This window comes from Epinephelus fuscoguttatus, linkage group LG1, assembly GCF_011397635.1.
Source record: "Epinephelus fuscoguttatus linkage group LG1, E.fuscoguttatus.final_Chr_v1".
Lineage (NCBI taxonomy): Eukaryota > Metazoa > Chordata > Actinopteri > Perciformes > Serranidae > Epinephelus > Epinephelus fuscoguttatus.
In genome coordinates, this window is record NC_064752.1 from 8,730,330 (window position 1) to 8,754,262 (window position 23,933).

At 41.6% G+C, this 23,933-nt stretch overlaps 3 protein-coding genes across 4 annotated transcripts; all 3 read right to left on the bottom strand.

The window, feature by feature from the left end:
* Window positions 1-551: 551 nt before the first annotated feature.
* Window positions 552-9,704, bottom strand: LOC125887990 (zinc finger protein 3-like). Its single transcript, XM_049575148.1, has 5 exons — window positions 9,429-9,704; window positions 8,182-9,307; window positions 3,194-3,369; window positions 3,021-3,092; window positions 552-1,765 (listed from the first exon to the last, which is right to left on the bottom strand). Exons 1-5 carry the CDS (start codon window positions 9,598-9,600, stop codon window positions 813-815), a joined length of 2,499 nt encoding a protein of 832 aa, XP_049431105.1. The 5' UTR covers window positions 9,601-9,704; the 3' UTR covers window positions 552-812.
* A 3,557-nt stretch (window positions 9,705-13,261) lies between these two features.
* On the bottom strand, window positions 13,262-18,096 carry LOC125890188 (histone-lysine N-methyltransferase PRDM9-like). Its single transcript, XM_049578704.1, has 2 exons — window positions 17,837-18,096; window positions 13,262-16,735 (listed from the first exon to the last, which is right to left on the bottom strand). The coding sequence occupies exons 1-2, from the start codon at window positions 18,006-18,008 to the stop codon at window positions 15,858-15,860; spliced, it is 1,050 nt and encodes a 349-aa protein (XP_049434661.1). The 5' UTR covers window positions 18,009-18,096; the 3' UTR covers window positions 13,262-15,857.
* Window positions 18,097-18,952: 856 nt separating this feature from the next.
* LOC125890117 (nuclear factor 7, brain-like) lies at window positions 18,953-22,026 on the bottom strand. 2 transcript variants are annotated; one of them, XM_049578610.1, is made up of 2 exons: window positions 21,897-22,026; window positions 18,953-21,796 (listed from the first exon to the last, which is right to left on the bottom strand). In XM_049578610.1, the coding sequence occupies exon 2, from the start codon at window positions 21,779-21,781 to the stop codon at window positions 20,396-20,398; it is 1,386 nt and encodes a 461-aa protein (XP_049434567.1). In that variant the 5' UTR covers window positions 21,782-21,796; window positions 21,897-22,026; the 3' UTR covers window positions 18,953-20,395. The 2 variants fall into 2 exon arrangements, with proteins under 2 accessions (XP_049434567.1, XP_049434559.1); XM_049578602.1 differs by having other exon boundaries at window positions 18,953-21,820.
* Window positions 22,027-23,933: the final 1,907 nt, after the last annotated feature.

The window sequence follows — 23,933 nt, forward strand, 5'->3', positions numbered from 1 at the left end:
GGTTTGTTTACTTCCGCTGGATGTGTCACAGTGTTTAAGTTCCGGCAGTGGAATTGAGCTACTTTTTCTTTCCGCTCATCAACAAGGATCAGTCGTTTCCTCCTTAAGTATGACAGTTAAGACTTAATTTCTCCTTTCCTTCTCACAAACACGGCTCATAGTTAGGTGAACAAATGGCAGAAGAAAAAAAGGCAAGAAAACCATATTGGTCAGAGGAGGAAAAGATTAAACCTCTGGAGGAAACAATCATAGACAGCACAAACTACAAAGTATTTGAGCCCAAATACTACAAACCAGAAAAGGATTGGAGGAAGAAATTGCAACAGATATTATTTTAAATCTATAGAATAAAAACAAAAGTGTAGACACTGGGCTGTCCTGGTCACAGAAGACCTTCTGTGTGTGTTAGTTTCTTTCATTTATCACCATAATCCCGGTCATGTTGCAGTTAATATAGAGTCAAAGGTACCTTAATATTTGTTTTTATTTTATTTATTTATTTTTTTTTACCATGCTTTGGTTGCAAAGGCCTTCTGTCAAAACTGAAACAAATTCACATCTTGTATAAATGGGATGCTGCTTGTCATCATGAAAGAATACAAACAAATAGTTTTACATTTTATTGTATATTAAAACATTTTCCTTATTATTATTAATAAACAGTATATAAATATATATAAATATGTATATATACATGTAGACGGATGTATAAATAAACATATATAGATGAACATACATATAAAGACAATATAGTTGATGATTGCTGCTTTAAAGTATCTTTAAAGTGTCTCTTTAATGCAGATCTCTCAAAATTATGACTTCCCACTAGAGTGGACTCTCATGTGTGTTTTCAAGTCACTGTTCTGTATGAAACCTCTCCCACATGTCTCACATGCAAATGGCTTTTCACCTGTGTGGATTCTTAAATGTCTTTTCAACGTGGACATGTCGAGGAGTCTTTTCCCGCAGGTCTTACAATCGTACGGCTTCTCTCCTGTGTGGATTCTCATGTGGACCGTTAACTGACCATTACGTCTGAAAGTTTTACCACACGTTTTGCACAAAAACGGCTTCTCGCCCGAGTGGATCCTCATGTGGACTGTCAAGTCACTTTTCTGTCTGAAAGTTCCCCCACATGTTTTACATGTAAACGGTTTCTCGCCTGAGTGGATTCTCATGTGCACCGACAAGCCACTGTTAAATTGGAAATGTTTTCCACATATGTCACATGAATACCGCTTCACACCTGTGTGGACTCTCTGGTGTCTGTACAGTTTTGAACTATACTTAAAAACTTTCTCACACGTGTCACATTTAAAAGACTTCTTGCCCGTGTGAGTGTCACAGTGAGTCTTTGACATGGTACAGTTGTTATCATCGTTCCTGTGTCTGCTACTTTCAAGATGTCTTTTCTTCGGTTGAAGCTCTGTATTTCTAGTTGATTCTGAGTCTTCGTGCTCGCCTCCAACCTGATATCGGCTCTCAGTGACATAAGAGCTGTGAGAGAGCGGCTGGTGGTCACTGTTTGTTTCTGGTTCACTGTGGTCACTTTCCTCATAAGGAGGAATCAACATGAAGCCATCAGTCTCCTGCTTCAGTACAAGCTGCTCTTCCTCCTGACTGCTGCACACTTCCTCCTCTTCCTCTTTAATCTGTGGAGGCTCTGAGTCATCTTGGTCCACACTGGAGTTCATCTCCTGAATACAGAGCTGCTGCTCAGCAAGGTCTTCCTCCTCCTCCTTACAGACATGTCGCCGTGGGAGCTCTGGAGGGACAAAAAGGCTAGGATACTACTGTGATGGTAAAGACGGAAATGCAGACATGCGAGCAAATTAGGAACAATATACACTCACCGGCCACTTTATTAAGTACACCTTACTAGTACCAGGTTGGACCCCTTTTGCCTCCAGAACCGCCTTAATTCTTGGTGTCACAGATTCAACAAGGTGCTGGAAACATTCCTCAGAGATTTTGGTCCATATTGACATGATGACATCACACAGTTGCTGCAGATTTGTCGGCTGCACATCCATGATGAGAATCTCCCGTTCCACCACGTCCCAAAGGTGCTCTATCGGACTGAGATCTGGTGACTGTGGAGGCCATTGGAGTACTGTGGACTCATTGTCATGTTCAAGAAACCAGTTTGAGATGATGTGAGCTTTGTGACATGGGGCATTGTCCTGCTGGAAGTAGCCATCAGAAGATGGGTACACTGTGGTCATAAAGGGATGGACACGCTCAGCAACAATACTCAGGTAGGCTGTGGTGTTTAAACCATGCTCAGTTGGTACTAAGAAAATCTCCCCCACACCATTACACCACCAGCAGCAGCCTGAAGCGTTGATACAAGGCAGGATGGATCCATGACACCAAATTCTGACCCTACCACCTGAATGTGGCAGCAGAAATCCAGACTCATCAGACCAGGCAACGTTTTTCCAATCTTCTATTGTCCAGTTTTGGTGAGAAAACCCATGTGAACTGTAGCCTCAGTTTCCTGTTGTTAGCTGACAGGAGTGGCACCTGGTGTGGTCTTCTGCTGCTGTAGCCCATCTGCTTCAAGGTTGGACAAGGTGTTGTTGCTTCAGAGATGGTCTTCTGCACACCTTGGTTGGAACCAGTGCTTATTTGACTTCCTGTTGCCTTTCTATCATCTTGAACCAGTCTGGCCATTCTCCTCTGACCTCTGGCATCAACAAGGCGTTTTGGCTCACTGGATATTTTCTCTGTCTGGGACCATCCTCTGTAAACCCTAGAGATGGTTGTGGCACCAACAACCATGCCACGTTCAAAGTCACTTAAATCACCTTTCTTCATCATTCTGATGCTTCGTTAGAACTTCAGCAGGTCGTCTTCACCATGTCTACATGACTAAATGCATTGAGCTGCTGCCACGTGATTGTCTGATTAGCTAATTGTGTTAAGGAGCAGTTGAACAGGTGTACCTAATAAAGTGGCCGGTGAGGGTCTGTTTAAACAATCTATTTTGTGTCATTAAACTAGTCAGTGTAACACACCTGTCCTGTGTAGCTGCTGCTGATCAGAGAGAACCTCCTCCTCCTCTTTGCAGACATACTGCTGCGGGAGCTCTGAAGGAACAGAGACCAAAAGAAATACGACACTATTGTGATGGTAAAAAAGGAGATGCAGACATGGAAGCAAATTAATACCATTGATTAAGCTTACACACCTATCCTGTGAAGCTTTATATCGGGTTTCCAAACGATATCCAACAGTCTGCGCTGACGGTCGATCACTTCTTCGTACTCGACGATGGTTCTTTTAAAAACTCCGAATATTTCTTCAGCAGCAGCAGTTAGTCGGACGTTGACAAACTCTCTCAGATACTCCACTGAAGACATGGTTGTTTAATTATGACTGAAACATTTAACTACGCAACAACTACACCATCACCTCCCTGCTGATTCCAAACATCCACTGAGCTAACGCAGCCAGCGCTTGTTTTGTTTACTTCCGGTGGATGTGTCACAGTGTTAATGTCCCCCTAGAGGAATTTCCGGTCATCAAAAGTTTCTGACAGCATAAAATTATGTTTTATCCACAGTTGGCCTCCCTTTTTCTTGTTTAGCATCCGTAATGCATTTTTTTCTTTTTTAAAAGGGAGGTATTGATGTTTTTGTGATGTGATAACGCTTTATACAAACTGCCCGTGATTTCCACCGGCAATTTCTCCTTCGCTGGAAGTTATTATATCCTCCTAAGACCCTGTGTCCCCATATGAGGACGTCACATTTTGGGTTTACTTGACCTTATACTTCATTCTACTTCATTCTACCGACAAGAAGTCCAGTGTAGTTTTTTAATCCACAAAACTCGGTATCGGAGGCTAACAACTAGCCAGAATAACAGCTACTTTTGAAATGCACGGAACCCACATTTTGAAACTGTAATAAAACTCCGCTAATGCATTTCAAAAACATCAGAACGGTTCGCCCGTCGTAATCCAAGTGCCCTGAAGCCGCGCGAGACTAGCTGATGGCTAGTGGTGGTGGTGCCAGTTCTCGAGTCTCGCGCGAGTTGCCATGTAAACACAGCACTCCTGCAGGGCGGTGAGAAATGATGCTATTAAAGTGGAATAAATTAAGTCTTTTCAAGTCAATTTTGCATGCCATGGCTTCAGGGCACTTGGATTACGACAGACCAGCTGTTCTGACGGTTTTTTAAAAAATACATTAGCGAAGTTTTATTACAGTTTCAAAATGTGGGTTCCATGCACTTCAAGTGTAGCTGTTATCCTCCGATACCCCGAATGAGTTTTGTGGATTAAAAAACTACACTGGACTTCTCATCGGCATGAGGGTCAGTAAGTACTGTCTGTATTTTCATTCGAAAGTGGCCATTTCCTTTAACTAAGACCTGTTGTCCTTGTTCATGGACACTTTTTTGTGCCATCTAGTGGTAGTAAGAGCACAATACACTAATCCATGTACAAAGAAGATGGCGGCCATCTCTGCCAAGTCAGTCTGCAGCCGATCCCGACACAAAAGTGGACAAGGCAACAAGCTAAGACGCTGTTAATTAGAAAGTACTCATTTGAAGACATTGGGATTTTATTATTGTCTCGTTTGAGGACATTGGGATTTTGTTATTGTTGACAATGTTTAGCTTTTTATATCTATCAGGTATGACTGATTCCAAATAGCTAGACCCCCACTCTTTGTTAATGTAAGAACTCTGTATTTGAAGACCTGGATTCATCATCCTCCTTCAATCATACCATCTGGAAGGTAAACACCAAAGACTTTGCACATTTTTCATTCTCATGTGCACATGCAAATAAAAATGAGTCTTTGATAATTGAAATGAAACTTGAGGAAGTGAACAGTGAGTCCACTGTGAAGCACTCGCTGTGAGATGGCAGTAACACTCAGCATTTAGCAGATGCCTTTTTCCAAGAGTGATAAATACAAGCTCAGTGGAGGAAGTGAATTTCTAAGATTTCTAACTTGACTAGCAACCAACTGAATGAGTGCAAAAATCTCAATAAAGTAGAGTGACACAGTACAATATAGTAGAAGAGAAGGAAAAGCTGCACCAAATACCAACAACACTGCAGTCCACAAGCTGTGTCTTTATCCGAAGACTGTGATCAGGCTCATTATTGTCCAGTTTTTTTTCTTCCCTACAGTTTAAACCTGGGGATAAAAATGTGTCTTACGTGAGGGTAAAATTACATATTGAATAATACATTATAAATATTTCAAATACACAAATACAAGCTCTTAAAATGTTTTATTACAAATGAGATTTTTTGTTATGTCCAGCAGAATACAAATTACAAAATACTCAAAATTAATCCCAGCTGGCCACCAGCGTTGTTAGACGTTCATATTTGAATTTAGGTTGATGTGATGTCACGTGAACAAAATCCAACATCTTTCAAATGTCTCACGCCAGCATCATCTTGACGTAGATTAACGTAGTTGTAAGGTTTGGTGAACAAAACCCAATGTCTGCAGAACATCATAATGTTAACAAACACCTGACCTGAAATTCTTAAAGTCATTGGACATTTAAAATATTGTCAGCCTGATTTTCATTACAACCTAAATTTTACATCTGTCCAACATCAGAGTCCAGCGTCTTCTGACACCATTCTGTCGGCAGGTGCCAGCTGGGATTTTACACACAATGTAAAATAACTACATTTAATTCAAATACTGCTCAACTATGGTCACCACAAACATTCAAAACAATAATCACATCACGTTGATGCACTCACTAAATACATTAAAATATAAATGACTGCAGACAAAAACCGCTGTAGTTGGCAGGATGAACACATCAGTGACACAAGTGTGAGTATGTGGCTTCTCACTTCTGTGAGTTCTTCCATGTTTGACCGTGAACCAGGACTGAATCGTCTCTCACATATTTTACAAACACAAGGCTCCTCGCCTGTATGTGATCTTATGTGCAGGGTTACCAATCCTATAATCCTATACAGTGATTCAGCCACACATCTTCCAAGGCATATGCAAACTACGAGCACTTGCTCCTCACTCGTTAGGCACCAACAGACTGGTACTTGACAAAGGCTGCGCAACTTCTGGGGGACAGACAGCCAAAGATCATGTTGTTGTCTGTGCAATTTGACGTGTTTGGATTCAATTCAATTCTTGTTAAACAAATGTCTGTTCTATGGACATGTCTAATAACTGTTTTGCTTATGTTTTGTAAAAGTGAGGTTTCGCTTCAACAATGGGATTCTTGGTAAATTGAGAGCTGAACCCAAAATCAAATGAGCATATTACAAAAATGTGAAGAGGTAGCACATCCCAAATTTTCAAATAAAGGACAAAATACTCACATTTCACTTGTTAAACTGGCTCACATCACAACATGCTTACACATTTTGGGACACAACCTTCATCAGAGCTTTTTGGCATTTTCCTGCTTTTCTCATCATGTGATAGCACACCTCTTTCCGAGTAGGTAAAGCTGCAGCTGGAGCAGCTACATGACCCGGCCACCACAATCAGCCCTCTTCACCCATTGGCCTGGAAGTTAACGATTAGCTAGCCATGGAATATGAAGTCAAAAGAGAGGCAGCTGAGGTTAAGGTAAGGGTTACATGAGTGAATCATATCTTCATGTATTAAATCATAAAGTGGATTATTGCGACTTGTCACGCTGTAGCAGAGTTCAGATAACCATGGCGTTGGTGGGTTTATCTTGTACAAGCGATGGGCGCGGCCTGTAGCAGCATGTCATGTACACTATAAAGGGTGTGTGTCTGCAGCCACACGTCTCTGTCTTTCCACTGAAAGGGGGCGCAGCCATGGCAATGACGTGATGCAGTCCTGTGTGTGTACCACGTGATACTAGGGACATTTCATTGCTCATGCAGCGCAGCACTATATTTTAAATTAGCAATACAAGGAATGTATGTCACGTGACGTTAGACATGTTTTGGGATAATTATCGGGAAGCACAACTGGATTTTTTGCAAACTACTCATTTAGCCGATAACCGATACCGATATATCCGCTTTTTCCCCCCCAACTTATTTTAGTGATCATCAAGTCTCTGCTTTTGTGGAATTATGATCATATTTTACATGCATACTCTTATCATGATGGACCACCAGCAGACGGAGACATGAAATACAATACTTTTCAGTGTATGCGATATTCATTCATTGTGCAAAGTAATATAAAGCATGTTGGGTGATTCTGATAGCTCATGTTAAAGCCGACATTGGCCGATCCCGCTGATGTGCCGATATTACCGTGCATCCCGAGAATATTATGAACAATAGCTAAAGCAATGCATATAGACCAAATCACAATGTTTATTTACAATAACCTGCGGGTAGAAAATCCTCGTGTCACGCACATGAAGTCAAACGGTGCTGTTTTCAGCCACAAAAAAGGCCCACCAAATATAATCCATATCAGTTGAAGTGTGTGCTAAATTAAGAATATTTTCTCTGGTTTACCTTTCCATCAAACAGTCTTTTCAAATATTCAAACATGGCGCACACTTCCACTGATACTGATTTTTTTAGGTGGCTAAAACATGTTTTACTGCGGCCCTGTCCACATCAGCACACTGAGTAGCTTCCGTGCTGGTAGAGTTGGTTCATCAGAGACACTAGCAAAGCAACAAAGCGCATAAAATAAGCACAGCAGAAGCGTCAGATCGGTGGGACCACTGTGTATAGCTATACATCTTTAAACATTACAGTTACGGCTGAAAGTGACAACAAAAATCAACAAGTCTGCCAGCTTTACGTCTCCACAAGTATAATCGACTGCCAGTTTTGCACCCAGAAATGATTGCTGAGGTTAGCACGATGTAAAGGTGAGTCTTATGTATAATGTTTCCAGGAATTTCATAACCGCAGGGACCCTGTATGCCTCGCCAGTTGAGACACTTTAAAGCAGTGGCTCCCAACTGGTCCAGATGTCTCCTTTACGGGCCACACAGTTTAATATATTTAGCGTCATACTGGTGTTTGGCCGTGTCGTTGAGCTAGTTTACGGTCTCTGTCAAGTAGCTGTCCATTCGTCACTCACTCTACAGCAGGAAACGACACTTCAAAGTAAAACCTCTTTGCTGGAAATTCATTGTACTTCAAAATAAAGTGTGTTTTGACCGACCAGGAGGGAACCACTGCTTTAAAGTATCTTTAAAGTGTCTCAAAATTATGACTTGTCACTCGAGTGGATTCTCATGTGGGCTTTTAAGTCATTATTCTGTATGAAACCTCTCCCACATATTGGACACGTATATGGCTTCTCACCTGTGTGGATTCTTACATGCCTGTTCAACGTGGACGTGTCACGGAGTCTTTTCCCGCAGGTGTTGCAAACGTACGGCTTCTCACCTGTGTGGATTCTCGTGTGGACTGTCAACTGACTGTTGTGTCTGAAAGCTTTTCCACACGTTTTGCACGAGAATGGCTTCTCGCCCGAGTGGATCCTCATGTGGACTGTCAAGTCGCTGTTCTGTCTGAAAGTTCTCCCGCATGTTTTACATGTGAACGGCCTCTCGCCCGAGTGGATTCTCATGTGCACCAACAAGGCGTTGTTATATCGGAAATGTTTTCCACAGGTTTCGCAGCGATACGGCTTCACACCTGAGTGGCCTCGTATGTGAGTGTTCAACGCTGATTTCTCGATGAAGCTTTTCCCACAGATGTTGCAAGAATACGGCTTCTCACCTGTGTGGACTCTCTGGTGTATGAACAGCTTTGAGTTATACTTAAAAACCTTCCCACATGTGTCACATTTGAAAGGCTTGTCATCTGCATGAGTGTTATGGAGCATATCTGACACAGTAGAGTTGTAGACATTGTTGCTGTGGCTATTACTCTCAAGGTGTCTTGGGAGAAGCTCTGCATTCCCAGGTGATCCCGAGTCTTCCTGCTCGCCTCCAACCTGATCTCGGCTCTCAGTGACATCATAGCTGTGAGAGAGCAGTCGGTGGTCGCTGTGTTCGTCTGATATCACAAAGCTCGTCACTGGTATGTCGTCGACAGACTCTTTCTCTGCTGCACTCAGAGCATCGTAAGGTCTGATGTTCAGAGTCTGATCTTCGCTTCCGTCATAAGGAGGAATCAACATGAAGCCATCAGTCTCCTGCTTCAGTACAAGCTGCTCTCCCTCCTGACTGCTGCACACTTCCTCCTCTTCCTCTTTAATCTGTGGAGGCTCTGGGTCATCTTCGTCCATACTGGAGTTCATCTCCTGAATGCGGAGCTGCAGCTCAGCCAGACCCTCCTCATCATCATCATCCTCCTCCTCCTCCTCCTTACAGACATATTGCTGCGGGAGCTCTGGAGGAACAAAGAACAAAAGGAGTACAATTGTGATTTTAAAGAAGGAGATGCAGACATGGAGGCAAGTTAACACCAGTGTAAACACGTTAGGATTACATATTAACTTAGTTTTACGCACCTATTCTGTGAAGCTTTATCTCAGGCTTCAAAACCACATCCAACAGTTTGCGCTGTCGGTCCAGCTCCTCTTCATACTCGACGATGGTTCTTTTAAAAACTCCGAATATTTCCTCGGCAGCAGCAGTTAGTCGGATGTTGACAAACTCTCTCAGATACTCGACTGAAGACATGGTTGGTTAGTCATGAATAAAGTGTCTCGAGGTTTTACTGAGAGAATAAATCCCCAGAATTCACTCAATGGCTCGATGTAGGTACGGCAACTGGCGCATGTCTTCTGTTTACTTCCGCTGATGTCACACGGTAAAGTTCCGACGCTGGAGTGGTTCTGTTTTTATCTGTTCCGCTTTCAAGTGTTGCCATTAAAAAGAATATTCACCCCTTTTGGTTTCTTGTCCCCAAAAAATGGGAGGAATAGACATTTTACTACGCTGTGATTATGAGTGTAACTTGCTACCAGTAACTATTAAGTTCAATAAAGAATTAAAAATAAAATGAAATGACATAAATAAATAAATAAAAAAAATTTGAAATTTTATTTACTCAATTATTGTACTCGTGAAAATATGTACAGATATGTAATATTATTTTTTATAATATATTTATATTTTTTCCAATCATTTTTTATATTTTATTTGTAATTTTTATCATTTTTGATTTTATTTTTATAATTATTTTATTATTATGTACAAATATTAGATATTATTTTTGCAAACAAATGTTATAAATCCCAAAAATTGAAACACTGCCTGCACCTTGTAGTTGAACAGTAAAAAAGATACCATTCTCTATTATTATTATTTAATATAACTGTATATCATGTCAGTATATTTTGCTGCTAAAAAAAAATTCTGAACATATTTTTAATGTTTATACATTGTTTTGCTGTTGAGATTTGATATTTATTTCGAACATGTGAACAAAAGACATGAATAAGGAGACAGACAGACAATAACTTTCACAAATAATGAAAAGCATAATGTAAAAGCAATTGTCAGTGTATAATTACTTTGATTTACACATTTGAAAAGGAGTGAGACGAAGTATAAACTTATTAAATTCACCCCTTCTCCATCACTCGAGTGAAATGGAACAGCTTCCTCATATAGATAAACCTACACCTTAAACTTTTTCTAAATAAACAATTACCATTTAACTTTCTCATACAAAAGTAATCAATATATAAAATAAGCCATATGTACATAAATGACCAAATATCTACCTCACAAAATATGAATTAACATATCTTAGTATACAATATATATTACCAATTATCTTTTCCTTACAAAACATAAATATAAACATTAATATTACACATATATCTTCATCAACTTGTTCTGCTGTCTTTTTATATTTGAATAAGAGAAAAAGGGAATTATACAAGGTATGAATAGACCGCAGAGGAGACAGCTGCACACCAATGCAAGTGGGCTGGACAGCCACAAAAAGATTCACAGGCGAAAAGATAATTTATTTAGGACATCTGTGCACAAAAAGAAGGTGCTCAAAGTGCAAAAAATATTAATAAAAATAATTTTATCCTTTTTTGCACTTTGAGCAGCCTTCTTTTTGTCCTTTCTTGGATGCCCATTGTTCCGACACACCCAAAATAAACTGTTTCGTTGTCCCAAGTAGGCGCAGTCTCCCTAAGACAAAATATGAATATACATAATTCTTCCAGTTTATTCATTTTGTACACCCACATGCTCATCAATCAATAACTGCTTATTTACATATTAATACTGGATGCTGTCCCCATGAAAATTCCACAAATAAATCATATATAAAAAACAATATCTTCACATTGTAGTATTGCTGTTTGGTTCAGTTGCTCTCATGGATTCAACCACTTCTGCTACTGCTGCACACACAGCTCATTGTCAGTCATGCCCATCGGCGTCTGCAGTGAAAGGCCGCATTAGTGTCAGCAGCTGCAGAGAGAACAGACAGGAGGGAGGAACGCTGTGTGCCAGTGATGCACTGACAGTTCCAGAGCAGCCTTTTTCGCCAGGGGCCACACCTTGATTTAAGGAAGTCTGGATTCTCAGGTGACTCTGCAGTTTGCTTTACACTACAAAGTTTTCCTATGTGTCACAGTTGAAAGGCTTTTTGGTATAAAAACAGTGTTTGATCCAAAACTTGTACAGAATATAAAACTTTAGTTGAGATATTTCTTGCTCGATGCACACAGCTCACACCGATACCTTTTGTTCATGTAAGTGTTCATGTTTGGACAGAATGACAAAGACAAAACAAGACAAAATCATCCACACCTAATCAATAATACGGTCAGAAAACCGTGGCTCCACTCTGCATCTGCAGCTACTAACTGCACTGAAGTGTCAGCAGGCAGCTCTGAATGGACATTAGTGAATTTCTAAGTGTGTCACAGGTGAAGAAAAATACAATAAATATTAACAAAGAAGCAAATATGACTAAACAGAAACATACAGACGATAATACATAATATTCAACCTCAAAACTGTGTTTGGCACATACAAATAACCAAACAAAGGCGTGTTCACATTCAGTCGGATTTCTTCTATAATGTCAATCTCAAATGTTAAATCTCACTTGTGCAGGGGGCTTCATGTAGAACTGTCAAAAACTAAGGAACATGGATTTTAAATACTTGTCAGACTTCAGAGGCCAACCATAGACCCATTTTGTCTTTTTAAACGGGAGACAGGGGATGTTTAGGAGGAGACGGCAGGTCAACAGTAATTGCTGTATAGAAGTGGTTTACATCGTCTGAACGCTGGAACCTGAAGATATATTTGAGATGGAGCTCAGCACTGTGTGTCGAGTGTTTGTCGCCATAAATATGTAATTTAGATCGTGTTTTGGTTCAGTGCCGACTCAAACTTTGAGAGTTCAGAGTGTGTAGGGGCTGATAGCGTCATGATGGACGTATGTGACTATGTCTTATAAGTTGTTGCTGCACGTTTTTGGGTTGATACCGTTTGTTACATACTTGATGCGGCGGCAGTAGCTCAGTCCTGGCATGGGAACTGGAGTGTTGCCAGTCTCTTGGGCACTGAGGCCTGAGGTGCCCTTGAGCAAGGCACTGAGCCCCCAACTGCTAGGGGGCAACCCTGTCTCACTCCAAAGTCATCAACATTCTGCACTTGAGCAGTGACTTGCAGTCAGACACTGACGAAAAAGCCTTCCTTAAATGTCGGCATGATACACGGCCGGTCGCTGTTATGGTTTAATGGTGCTCGGTGGTGTCATGGGGAAGTGCGGTGGGACATGAACGAAAGTTAAGGTGACCAAAGTCCTAGTGGGGTGGGTGGGAGTGCTGCTAAACCACCTTATTGTTCAAATACTTATGAAAGCCATCCATTCTCTGCCCGAGGTCTCTTGTTTGTGGTTGTAAAGTTTCATGAGGCTGTGATTATCCTGAAAGGTCACAACAGGTCATTTTATACAGTGTGTGAAGGAATTTTGACTATATTGAAACCTCCATTCTGAGTCTGGTAAAAGTCATGTAGGACAGCTAAGCTTAAAGTCATGGTCAGGTCAGTAGCAAGCCTGAAAGGGGCCCCGGGGTCAGGCTTCCCTGTGGTCTCCCAACTCTGACGGGGGGCACATAGCTGCCCAGGTAAGGCAGCGCTGGCTGGCTCCAATGCTGAGGATCAGAGGAGGAGGGGTTGTACCGTGCCCCTGACTCAATGGACTTAATGTCTCTTCCTAGATATGTGCTGTGCCTAACTGGTAGGACAGGCAAGGTGCTGTCAGGGAGCATATTACACCTGCCCTGGCGTCAGAGCACTGGCTTCCTCTCCATTTTAGAATTGATTCTAAAATTTTATTCCACACAAAGTTTAGTTTTAGTTTTAGTTTAGTTTTATTAACACATTCTTAAAGAAAATTCAAATATAAAAGCAACAGATACATGACATGTGCAGGTGAGGTAGAAACCCATTACGGGCTTATCTAAAAACCCCACCTAGGAAAATTAAAATAAAATTAAAATACTAACAGTAATAATACTAACAATGCATCAACAAAATATCTTCTACCTAATTAATATTGAATTCAAACATTGAGAAAAAACATAAAATCACAAAACAGCACACATGTTGAAAACACAAGTCCGTCAAGCTTCTACAATACCAAATCTCTTTGACATCAAAGCTTCCTTGAGTTTCATTTTATATCTAGATAGAGACATAGAATCGGTTAATAAATGCAAATTTGTATTCCATAATTGGACTCCACGGTATCTTAATGAAAACTGTCCTCGAGATGTATGATACATTGGTAGGTACAAGTTACTGATTTGTCTGGTTGAATAATAATTGACTTGAGAATTACAAATGAAAAGTGTTTGGAAACTCTGTGGCAAGTCTGTACCCATGTACTTCAATTTAAAAATAAATGTACATATTTGAAGAATATTTAAGTCAAAAATAGCCAGTACATTACATTTCAAAAAAAGTGGAGCGGTTGGGGCACATGACTTGGAAAAAGTAGCCATTCTGACAAAACGCTTTTGCAGCAGTAGAATTTTATGAAGATATGTGGGGAAAGTACTGGCCCATACAATATGACAGTAGGTGAGATATGGATATACCAGACTATAATATAATGTTAAAAAACAAGATGAATGTACAAAAGCGCTAATTTTTCTAATAGGTCCAGGTCAAAGTACGACCTGGACGAGCACCTGAGTATATCATGGATCTCTTAACACCCTATTAGCCTGAACGTGCCCGAGATCATCTAGTCAGTTACTTTTTGCTGTTCCCAGGACACATTTTGTAACTCAGTTACTCACTTTCCTCAGTTCGAATTCTTTAAAGGAGCTATATGTAAGAAATCTAAAGCAAATAGTCGTAAAATCATCCTAATATGTCACAGAGACTAAGGAATAATGTTCATATAACATACTGATCTCACCGACAACAATAGTACGGCCAGAATATTCACATTTAAAAAAATATTTTTAAAGTCTGCAAATCATGTTTATGTTTTGAATTTGTGTTTTGGCCTGTTGCGCCACCCACCGCCGTCTACCAGTCATGCAGTTAGTAGAGTCTCAACATCAGTTACAGTTACGACTGAGCTACAGCAGCACGGCAAACAGCATTAGCAGTGTCCCGGTACATAGCATTAGCAGCCGGCTCCTCCTCAGCTGTATCCTGGCAGCAGCGTTAGCAGTGTCCCAGTACATAGCATTAGCAGCCGGCTCCTCCTCAGCTGTATCCTGGTGTACTTATCCACCATCTTTGACAGAACACTGGCAGCAGCGTTAGCAGTGTCCCGGTACATAGCATTAGCAGCCGGCTCCTCCTCAGCTGTATCCTGGCAGCAGCGTTAGCAGTGTCCCAGTACATAGCATTAGCAGCCGGCTCCTCCTCAGCTGTATCCTGGTGTACTTATCCACCATCTTTGACAGAACACTGGCAGCAGCGTTAGCAGTGTCCCGGTACATAGCATTAGCAGCCGGCTCCTCCTCAGCTGTATCCTGGCAGCAGCGTTAGCAGCAGAGAAGCCGGACTTGCTCGAACGGTCCGCTGGAAATCTGAAGATCAAGGATGCGGTGACGCGGCCCTGCCACGGCAGCCGCCTGTGGGCAAACAAATCAGTCTCCAGCGTGCCGCTGTCCAGCAACCTCAAATCTGTAGGGGGGGCGCGGACACAACTCGCGGCAGTATTTTGAATTTGAGTGCAGTAACCGTTTTGGCCACATTCTTACATACAGCGCCTTTAACCAGATGCCGAAATATTGGCAGAGGCCTCTTTGTCTCCAAATAAACGGACCCGGTGATTAAACCGGATAAATCACTGAATAAAGCAGCTTCTTGTTAAAAATCTGTGTCTTTCCAACACAGTTTGGCATGTAGGAGACGGGCAGCTTGCCCACCACATGCTATTGTCTGCTAAACTTTATTCTCTGATAACTTAAGATCCAGATGTTCAGGAGGTTTTAACGAGAGCTGAATCATCCACAGAGGTCTCTTCCTCTCCAAAACAAACCGACCCTGTGATTTAAACCGGTAAAAACACTGAATAAAGCAGTTTAATGTTGCAAATCAGTGTTTTACTGATGATGCTTGTTGCAGATGGGCTTCTCACTACGGTGGCTGACGCAAAAGATGCAAATGGCCCTACCTGGAGCCAGTGTTTAGTTTGTCCGTACTGGACTACTGTAGAAACATGGCGGTGCAAAATGGCTATCTCCATAAACGAGGTCTTGCTCCTAATGTCGATATAAACGTCTCATTCTGAGGTAACGAAAACAAGAACATTCTTATTTTCAGGTGAATATACACTACAGCAAACTTACTTATCTTATTATATTCCATTTTTTCAGTATACCCCCTAAATCCTCAACACTGGACCTTTAAAATTCTTCCATGTCATTTCGAATGACACACCTTCTCACCTGGATGGGTGTGACCACAACTGGAACCTCTGTGTTTTACTGATACGGCTTCTCACATACATGCTTTCTCATGTGGCTTTTCAAGTTACTGCTAGATCTGAAATCTCTCCTGCATGTTTCGCACATATACGGCCTCTCACCCGAGTGAGTTCTCAAGTGGACCCTCACGTCATCACGACGCCTGAAAGCTTTTCCGCATATTTTACAGGTATGTGGCTTCTCACCTGTGTGGGTTTTCATGTGCCTCGTCAATGCGGACATCTCACAGAATCTTTTCCCGCAGGTCTTGCAGCCGTACGGCTTCTCACCTGTGTGGATTCTCACATGGACTTTCAAGTCACCGTTACGTCTGAAAGCTTTCCCACATATTTTGCACAAAAACGGCTTCTCACCTGTGTGTTGTCTTATGTGTGCATACAGCTGGGACTTAAACTTGAAAACTCTCTCACATGTGTCACATTGGAAATAATTTCTACCTCTGTGAGTGGTACTGTGGATCTTTGACATGGTAAAGTTGTTATCATTGTTCCTGTGAATACTGCTTTCATGATGTCTTTTATTTGGTTGAAGCTCTGTATTTCTAGTAAATCCCGAGTCTTCCTGCTCGCCTCCAACCTGATCTTGGCTCTCAGTGACATGAGAGCTGTAAGAGAGGAGCTGGTGATCACTGTTTGTTTCTGGTTCACTCTGCTCACTTTCCTCATAAGGAGGAATCAACATGAAGCCATCAGTCTCCTGCTTCAGTACAAGCTGCTCTCCCTCCTGACTGCTGCACACTTCCTCCTGTTCCTCTTTTATCTGTGGAGGCTCTGGCTCCTCTTGGTCCACGCTGGGGTTCATCTCCTGAATACGGAGCTGCTGCTCAGCCAGACGCTCCTCCTCCATCTCCTTACAGACATGTTGCTGTGGGAGCTCTGGAGGGACAGAGAACAAAAGGGAAAGGCTACTACTGTGATGGTAAAGAAGGAAATGCAGAAATGGAAGAAGTTTTAGGCAGAACAGAAGAAAAGTCTAAACCATATCAATATTTGGTGTGACCACCTTTTGCCTTCAAAACAGCTTCAATTCTTCTAGGTACACTTGCACACAGTTTTTGAAGGAACTCAGCAGGTAGGTTGTTCCGAACATCTTGGAGAAATAACTACAGATCTTCTGTGGATGTAGGCTGTCTAAAATCCTACTGTCTCCTCATGTGATCCTAGACAGACTCAGGGCTCTGTGGGGGCCGTACCACCACTTCCAGGACTCCTTGTTCTTCTTCACGCTGACGACAGCTCATAATGACACTGGCTGTATGTTTGGAGTCGTTCCTATGCGTTTGTGCACGGTTGAATCACTCTTTTTGGCCACCATTTTTCCGTGAAGACCACCTCTGGCCAGACTACTGCGGACAGTAGATGGGTGTATCTGGGCCCCACTGGTTTCTGCTAGTTCTGAGTTAATGGCACTATTGGACATCTTACAGTTTCGCAGAGAAGTAATGTGTCTTTCACTGACTGCACTAAGTTTCCTTAGCCGACCACTGCGTCTACTACCCTCAACGTTGCCTGTTTCTTTGTGCATCTTCGAAAGAGCTAAAACAGCACATCTTGAAACCCCAGTCTAGGGAGAGACCCTGCTGATGCAGTGTAACGACCCTCAGGCTTGTCATGGTGTGTGACCTGTGACATCTAGCTAACTGTCTTCCACAACCTCACCTGAGTAGCACAGTTTGGCTGCTCCTCACCCAGTCTTAAGCCTCCTGCGCAGCTGTTTCTATTTCACTTAACGACTGTGTTTCAACCTACATATAATATTGATGATCATTAGCACCTGTTTGGTATAGTTGGTTAATCATACACCTGACTATGATCCTGCAAACCCCTGACTTTGTGCAAATGTAGGCCTACTTACAAGAATTGATGCTGTTTTCTTCGGAGTAAAACGTTTACACAGTACTGTATGTTTAAACAACCCGGATTATATAAATCAAACTGATCTGTTCTGAGTTATTAAACTGATTAAATTTTACATACCTATCCTGATAAGCTCTATATTGGGTTTCCAAACGACATCCAACAGTTTGCGCTGACGGTCGATCACGTCCTCGTACTCGACGATGGTTCTTTTAAAAACTCCGAATATTTCTTCAGCAGCAGCAGTTAGTCGCTCGTTGACAAACTCTCTCAGATACTCCACTGAAGACATGGTTGTTTAATTATGAGTAAAACAATAATTAACGCGACAACTACACTCTCATCTCCCCGCCAATTCCACTGAGCTAACGCAGCTACTTCCGCTCGATGTGTCACAGTGTTTAAGTTCCGGCAGTGGAATTGAGCTACTTTTTCTTTCCGCTCATCAACAGCAAAATTTCCCTTTATCCACGTATTCTCCCTGAAAATAAGAACATAACCAGACAGAATAAATCACTATATATATATATATATATATATATATATATATATATGGTTATGTGACGCCATAAGCAAGTGGCTGGCATAGTGTACAGGAACATCTGCACTGAGTATGGGCTGGAAGTCCCAAGGTCACAATGGAAGACACCTCCTAAGGTGGAGAATGACCGAGCTAAGATCGAGACTGACAAACTGGTGATGGCTAACCAACTGGATATCACGTTAATGGACAAACAACAGAACAAGACAGTGGTGATGGATGTTAGCAACATCAGGAAGAAGGAACATGAGAAGCTGGAAAAAATACCAAGGGCTGATAGAGGAGCTCGAAAAGATGTGGAGAGTAAAGGCAACAGTCAGTGGGAGCACTGGGAACTGTGACCCCCCAATCTGGGAGAGTGGCTCCAGCAGATTCCAGGTGCAATACCTGAGGTCTCTGTCCAGATGAGTGCGGACCTAGGAACAGCTAAGATGCATATACATGCATTAAATAAAGAGATGTCAGGGTGAGGGGGGCTGCCCATGGACAGGTGCCCCGAGCTGTTGGGGGTTAATGCCTTGCTCAAGAGCACTTTTGCAGTGCCCAGGAGGCAAACTGGCACCTCCCCTGCTACCAGTCTATGCTCCAATTTGGTCCAGACAGGGACTTGAACTGGCACCCTCTGGTTCCCAAGCCAAGTCCCTATGGACTGAGCTACTGCTGTCCCAAAATTACAGCCAGCAAGTCTGAACACATTTCCTTCTTGACATCATTGTTTATTGTTTTACAGAATGAGATCATCAAAACAAACACAGCAGGTTGCAGATTAAAGGGCTGTAAAACAGATTAAATAACAAAGTGTAACTGTACAGAATATAAATTACCCACACTGCCTCAACCATAAAGAACATTATGAAGTACTGAAGTTACTCCAACTGCAATACTTGTATTCTTATGTTGATAAGAAAATTACTGACACATAATGATCTTGAACTGTTAAACAGTATTTCATAACTAATAACTACATAAAAAGCCCTTAAATTAACTTGAATGAACATATTCTACAATAGGCCCACAGCTGTAAACTGCTGTGTATTCTCAGTATCATTTCAGAAATATTTCAAAAATACGACCCACTTTAACTTTTAAAGACACAGAGACAATTTTACACGCCTTCACCTCTTCACATCTGGATCACTGCAACAGCCGCTCTTCTTGCCTGAATCAAAAATCTGTTAATCTGTTAGATATACACAAGTAAAAATCCTACATTCAAAATTGTACGAAAGCAAAAGAATGTGAGTATTAGCGTACAAATAAACTGTATAATTTCAGAATAATAAAATTGGATTATACTTATTGATGCATTAATGTGTTCATCACTTTAATGTTGCAGCTGGAAAAGATGGAGCTCACGATAATTACTTTGTTGACCACCAAGAAGTTTGTTAATTTAGATTTGTTGATTTCCTTTGTGTTATTAATCTGAATCTACTGAGTAACTAGTTATCAGATAAATGTAATGGAGTAAAAAGTACAGTATTTGCCTCTGAAGTGCAGCAATGAAAAATAAGTAAGTACATTTATTCAAGTATTGTGCTTAAGTAAATTTTTGAGGTGCTTGTACTTTACTAAGTATTTGCACTTTATGCTACTTTAAGCTTCTACTCCACATCTTGAAGGGAAATATTGTACTTTGTACTTCACTACTTCTATTTGATAACTTTTCACATTTAGATTATTAATACAAAATATAAACTGAAAAATTGTGACATACTCTCATAAATAAATCTACCCTCTACCTTCATCGCTTCACACCTGGATCACAGCAACAGCCTCTTTTCTTGCCTGAATCGAAAATCTATTCATCGACTCCAGACTGTACAGAAATCAGCTGCCAGAGACATGATGACATCACTCCAGTTTCAGCCTCTTTACACTGGCTCCCAGTTTATTTCAGAATAGATTTTAAAATTTATCTGATTACTTTTAAGGCTCTCATGGTCTCTCTCCCAGTTATATCTCTGACCTCTTAGTGACATACACCCCAGGACGTATGAGGTCCTCGGGCAGAGGTCTTCTGTCTGTTCCAGAGGTCCGGCCGAAAACTAAAGGGGACAGAGTGTTTGCTGTTTGCTGGAACAGTCTGCCCGAGGTAATCAGGTCGGCCGAGTCAGTGATCTCTTTTAAGTCCCTTCTTAAAACTCATCCTCATCCTCATCCTCCTCTGGTAAAATCATAATCCCGAATTTATTGCTATTGCTGAAGAATGGAAACAGCTTCTCCTTGAAAGTGTGTGTGAGGGTGTGTATGTGTGTGTTAGTATCAGGATCAGAGAATGACAGCTCTCCTCTGTTCCAGTCCAGATTAACTCTGATCCTCTGGAACTTCTTCACTGGCAAAATTACTGGTCTGGCTGATGGGGCGAAGGCTTTATATGTACCATTACAGAATCCTATTCTCCATATTCCACACCATGTTATGCTTTTCCTCAAGACAGACTGTGCTGCCACGCCCAGAAACCAGGTTGTACTGTCTCCAACCTCAACGTCCCAGCTGTGAGTCCCTGAGTTAAAGCCCTCAGAGCCCAGGACAGAGTGAAAGGAGTCAAACCTCTCTGGATTATCAGGGAGCTGCTGTTTCTCTCCACATCTCAGACTGGTCAGATCTTCAGACAGGATGAGTTTTGGATGAGCAGTGTTTGGATCCAGAATCACAGGAGTGTAGGAGACCATGTCCTCCATCTTGTTCCAGATGTTGAAGCTCAGGTTGCCCAGGTGTTTGGCCTCGTCTATCAGAGCTCTTGAGGGCAGCTGTGGATCATCCAGCAGGGGGCGCTGCTGGACTCTGTCCACTGCAGCCTTGCAGTTGAGCAGGAATGAGACGTCTTCAGCTCTCAGCTCGTCCTCTGTGGCTCTGACTGTGTCTGAAAGAGCTGCTATCTCTCTGCTCAGAGCCTCAGTCTTCTCCTTCATCATCTGACTCTTCTTCTCCTCTTCCTTCCTCAGTGCAGCCATCCTGGCCTCCTCTTCCTCTTCTAGAAACTGGTGAAGCTTCTCAAACTGCTTCTTAATCTGCCTCTCTGTGCGTCGGGCCTGGACCTTAATGTGCTCTGCTGTTTGATCAAACTTTACTTTAACTTGTTCACACAGCTTCAGTTTCTCCTGTAAAGGCTTCAGAGATTTCTGGAGCTCCTCTTTGTGCTCCTGTGCAGCTTCATCGATGGGTCTGAATCTGTGGTTGTTGTGTGTTTTTGAATCTCTGCAGACGACACACACCGGCTGCTGATGGTCCAGACAGAAGAGTTTGAGTTTCTCAGAGTGCAGACTGCAGACAGTCTTTGCAGCTTTCCGATCTCTCGTCAGTAAGAAGGTCTCACACAGGTTCCTTAATGCCAGATTACCAGGTGGTTGACTTCTTGATGTCTTTCTCTTACAAACTGGACACTCCTGTATTTGTTTCCCTTCCCACCACTTCTGCAGACAGTCTTTACAGAAGCTGTGACTACATGACAGGACTACAGGATCTTTGAAGATGTCCTGACAGACAGGACAGGAGAGATCTTCATCTGATATGGCAGCCATTGTGTTTGTAAAATGCTGAAACAAAAAGCAGACAGCACACTGCAAATCAATCAGTCGCTGTTTTCATCTATCAGATAGATTTGACTGTTTTCTCTTTGTGCAGTGGCAAACTCACGTTTAGTGCGTGAAGCCGGCAGTTTGTTGGAGCAGCAGTATTCCAGTTTTCACCTCTGTGCTCGTCCTCTCTCAGTGGATGTTTCCAGTTTGCTGCGAGGGCAAATCTGTCATTGTCTGTCTCTCGCCGTCTTTGTCTTTCACTGGAAAATGATACACAGTGCTTACTTCCCTGACTCAGGTGAGTCAAGCAAAGGGAGGAGCTTCATCAGTGCACTTCTTGTAAATGCTCAGCTGTTAACTGTAATAGACCAGGAGCCATATTCACAAACACTCTGAGAACACTCTCACAGAGCTCCTGACTTAGCTTAAGACTTTCTAGTTAGGAGTCCGAGCTGAGGAGTGATTTTAGAAAGTTCTCAGAGCAACTCTGGGCGAGGGGCCTGAGACTTAAAGGTCGACTGTATTGTCTAAATGTGACCTGCCTGGTTTAAATCCAGCCAGATATTTGTTGCGTTTAATCTGCTTTGTGTGTAAAAAAATAATAATAAATAAATCAATACTTCAGCATCAAACATTTTCTGGACAGTCGGCTTCAGATCAGTTCTTCTCTTCTTGCGACATACTGTGAAGTTAGCTCTTTAATCCTTTCAAACTTTTCTTGTGCTGCTTTCAGATGCCTTTCACAAGTATTCAAACCTATGAGCCTTGAGAAAATTGGTGCAATTTCTTTTAAAAACACTGGGAAAAAGGCAATGAGCAACTTGGTGAGAAATGTTCCACAAAGTGCAAAGAATTTATAGATTTAGAAAAGTATGTTAAAAAGCTAGGGAAGAATGATATTTATAATAATTCTTATTATATATTTAAGATAATGTCACAGTATTAATACAATGTTTAGGCTTGTTTCCAGGTAATTTCCTTGTTTGCTTCTTTAATTTTAACTTTCTTTTCTTATTTTTTTCAATTTTCTTTTTTTTAATATTTTTTTTTTTTTGCTAATTTCTTGCTAATTATTTGGGTTGTTTCTTCTTTGTTGCTCATGTTTTTGAAAGAACCCAAGTCAATTTGCTCAGGTTTCAAAGGATTAACTGAAGCCGGAATTTGGTGTTTCGCAGACAACTGACACTCCTCGTTGCGTGACTTAGTCCAGAGAATGTTAGGCTATGTGTTTGGTGACGTGTAAAAACCTGTCAAACCAAAAGTTATTGTTCTGACATTTGGATGCCACAAGTGGAGTTATGCTGCTGAACCGGTTCTGTTCATTAAAGTTCATACTGTTCTGTTCAGTCCTCCACTGAAGCAATCACAACCTTGTTAAAAAAATCTCCCTGATCAAGAGTCTCTTATTCAGAGGAGAAAAAGGTGGAGACACAAAGAGGTCAGAGCAGGGGCGAAAATCCCATTTCATAGCTGGGGGGGACAATAAACAGTAAATAGGGGGGGGACCAGGAAAAAAAGTTGCAGCCTGTCTTTTAATTGCCTTTTAATTTGATGGATGGTGACCTTTGACCTCCACCTCCAAATGACACCCCCCCCCCCCCAAATTACCCATCATCCATCTGTGAGCACCGTGGACCGACAGCAAGCATGCTGATGGAGTAAACAGGGAGGTTAAAAAAAGGGTACAATAACGATGTTCAGGTATTCACATCATTTCTTCCTCAGGGGTGAAGTCTCTTTGTCACACACACACACACACACACACACACAGCAATTAAATATTCAGTTTATTTAAACTTTTTTTTGACATGAAAAAGTTTCAACACGTTAATTATATTAGTTACAGAGGGTGAAAAGATGAGTTCTAACGAGTGAAAAGATTAACGGTTAAACATTATTAATGAATGAATGAATGAATTTATTTCGGTCTTACATCTCAAAATATGCATAGTTGGTTCACAGTAATATGTACATATTGACCGAAAAGGTGTAGGCTGAAGCTGAAGCTTATTTAGCCCACCCTCTTTACACACACACGCACACGTACTCAAAAAACAAACAAAAACAAAAAACAAAAACAAACAAACAAACAAAAAAAAAAAACGGCTCACAACGCAGCCAACAAAAGGCTGATAACTGAGAAATAAGAACAATT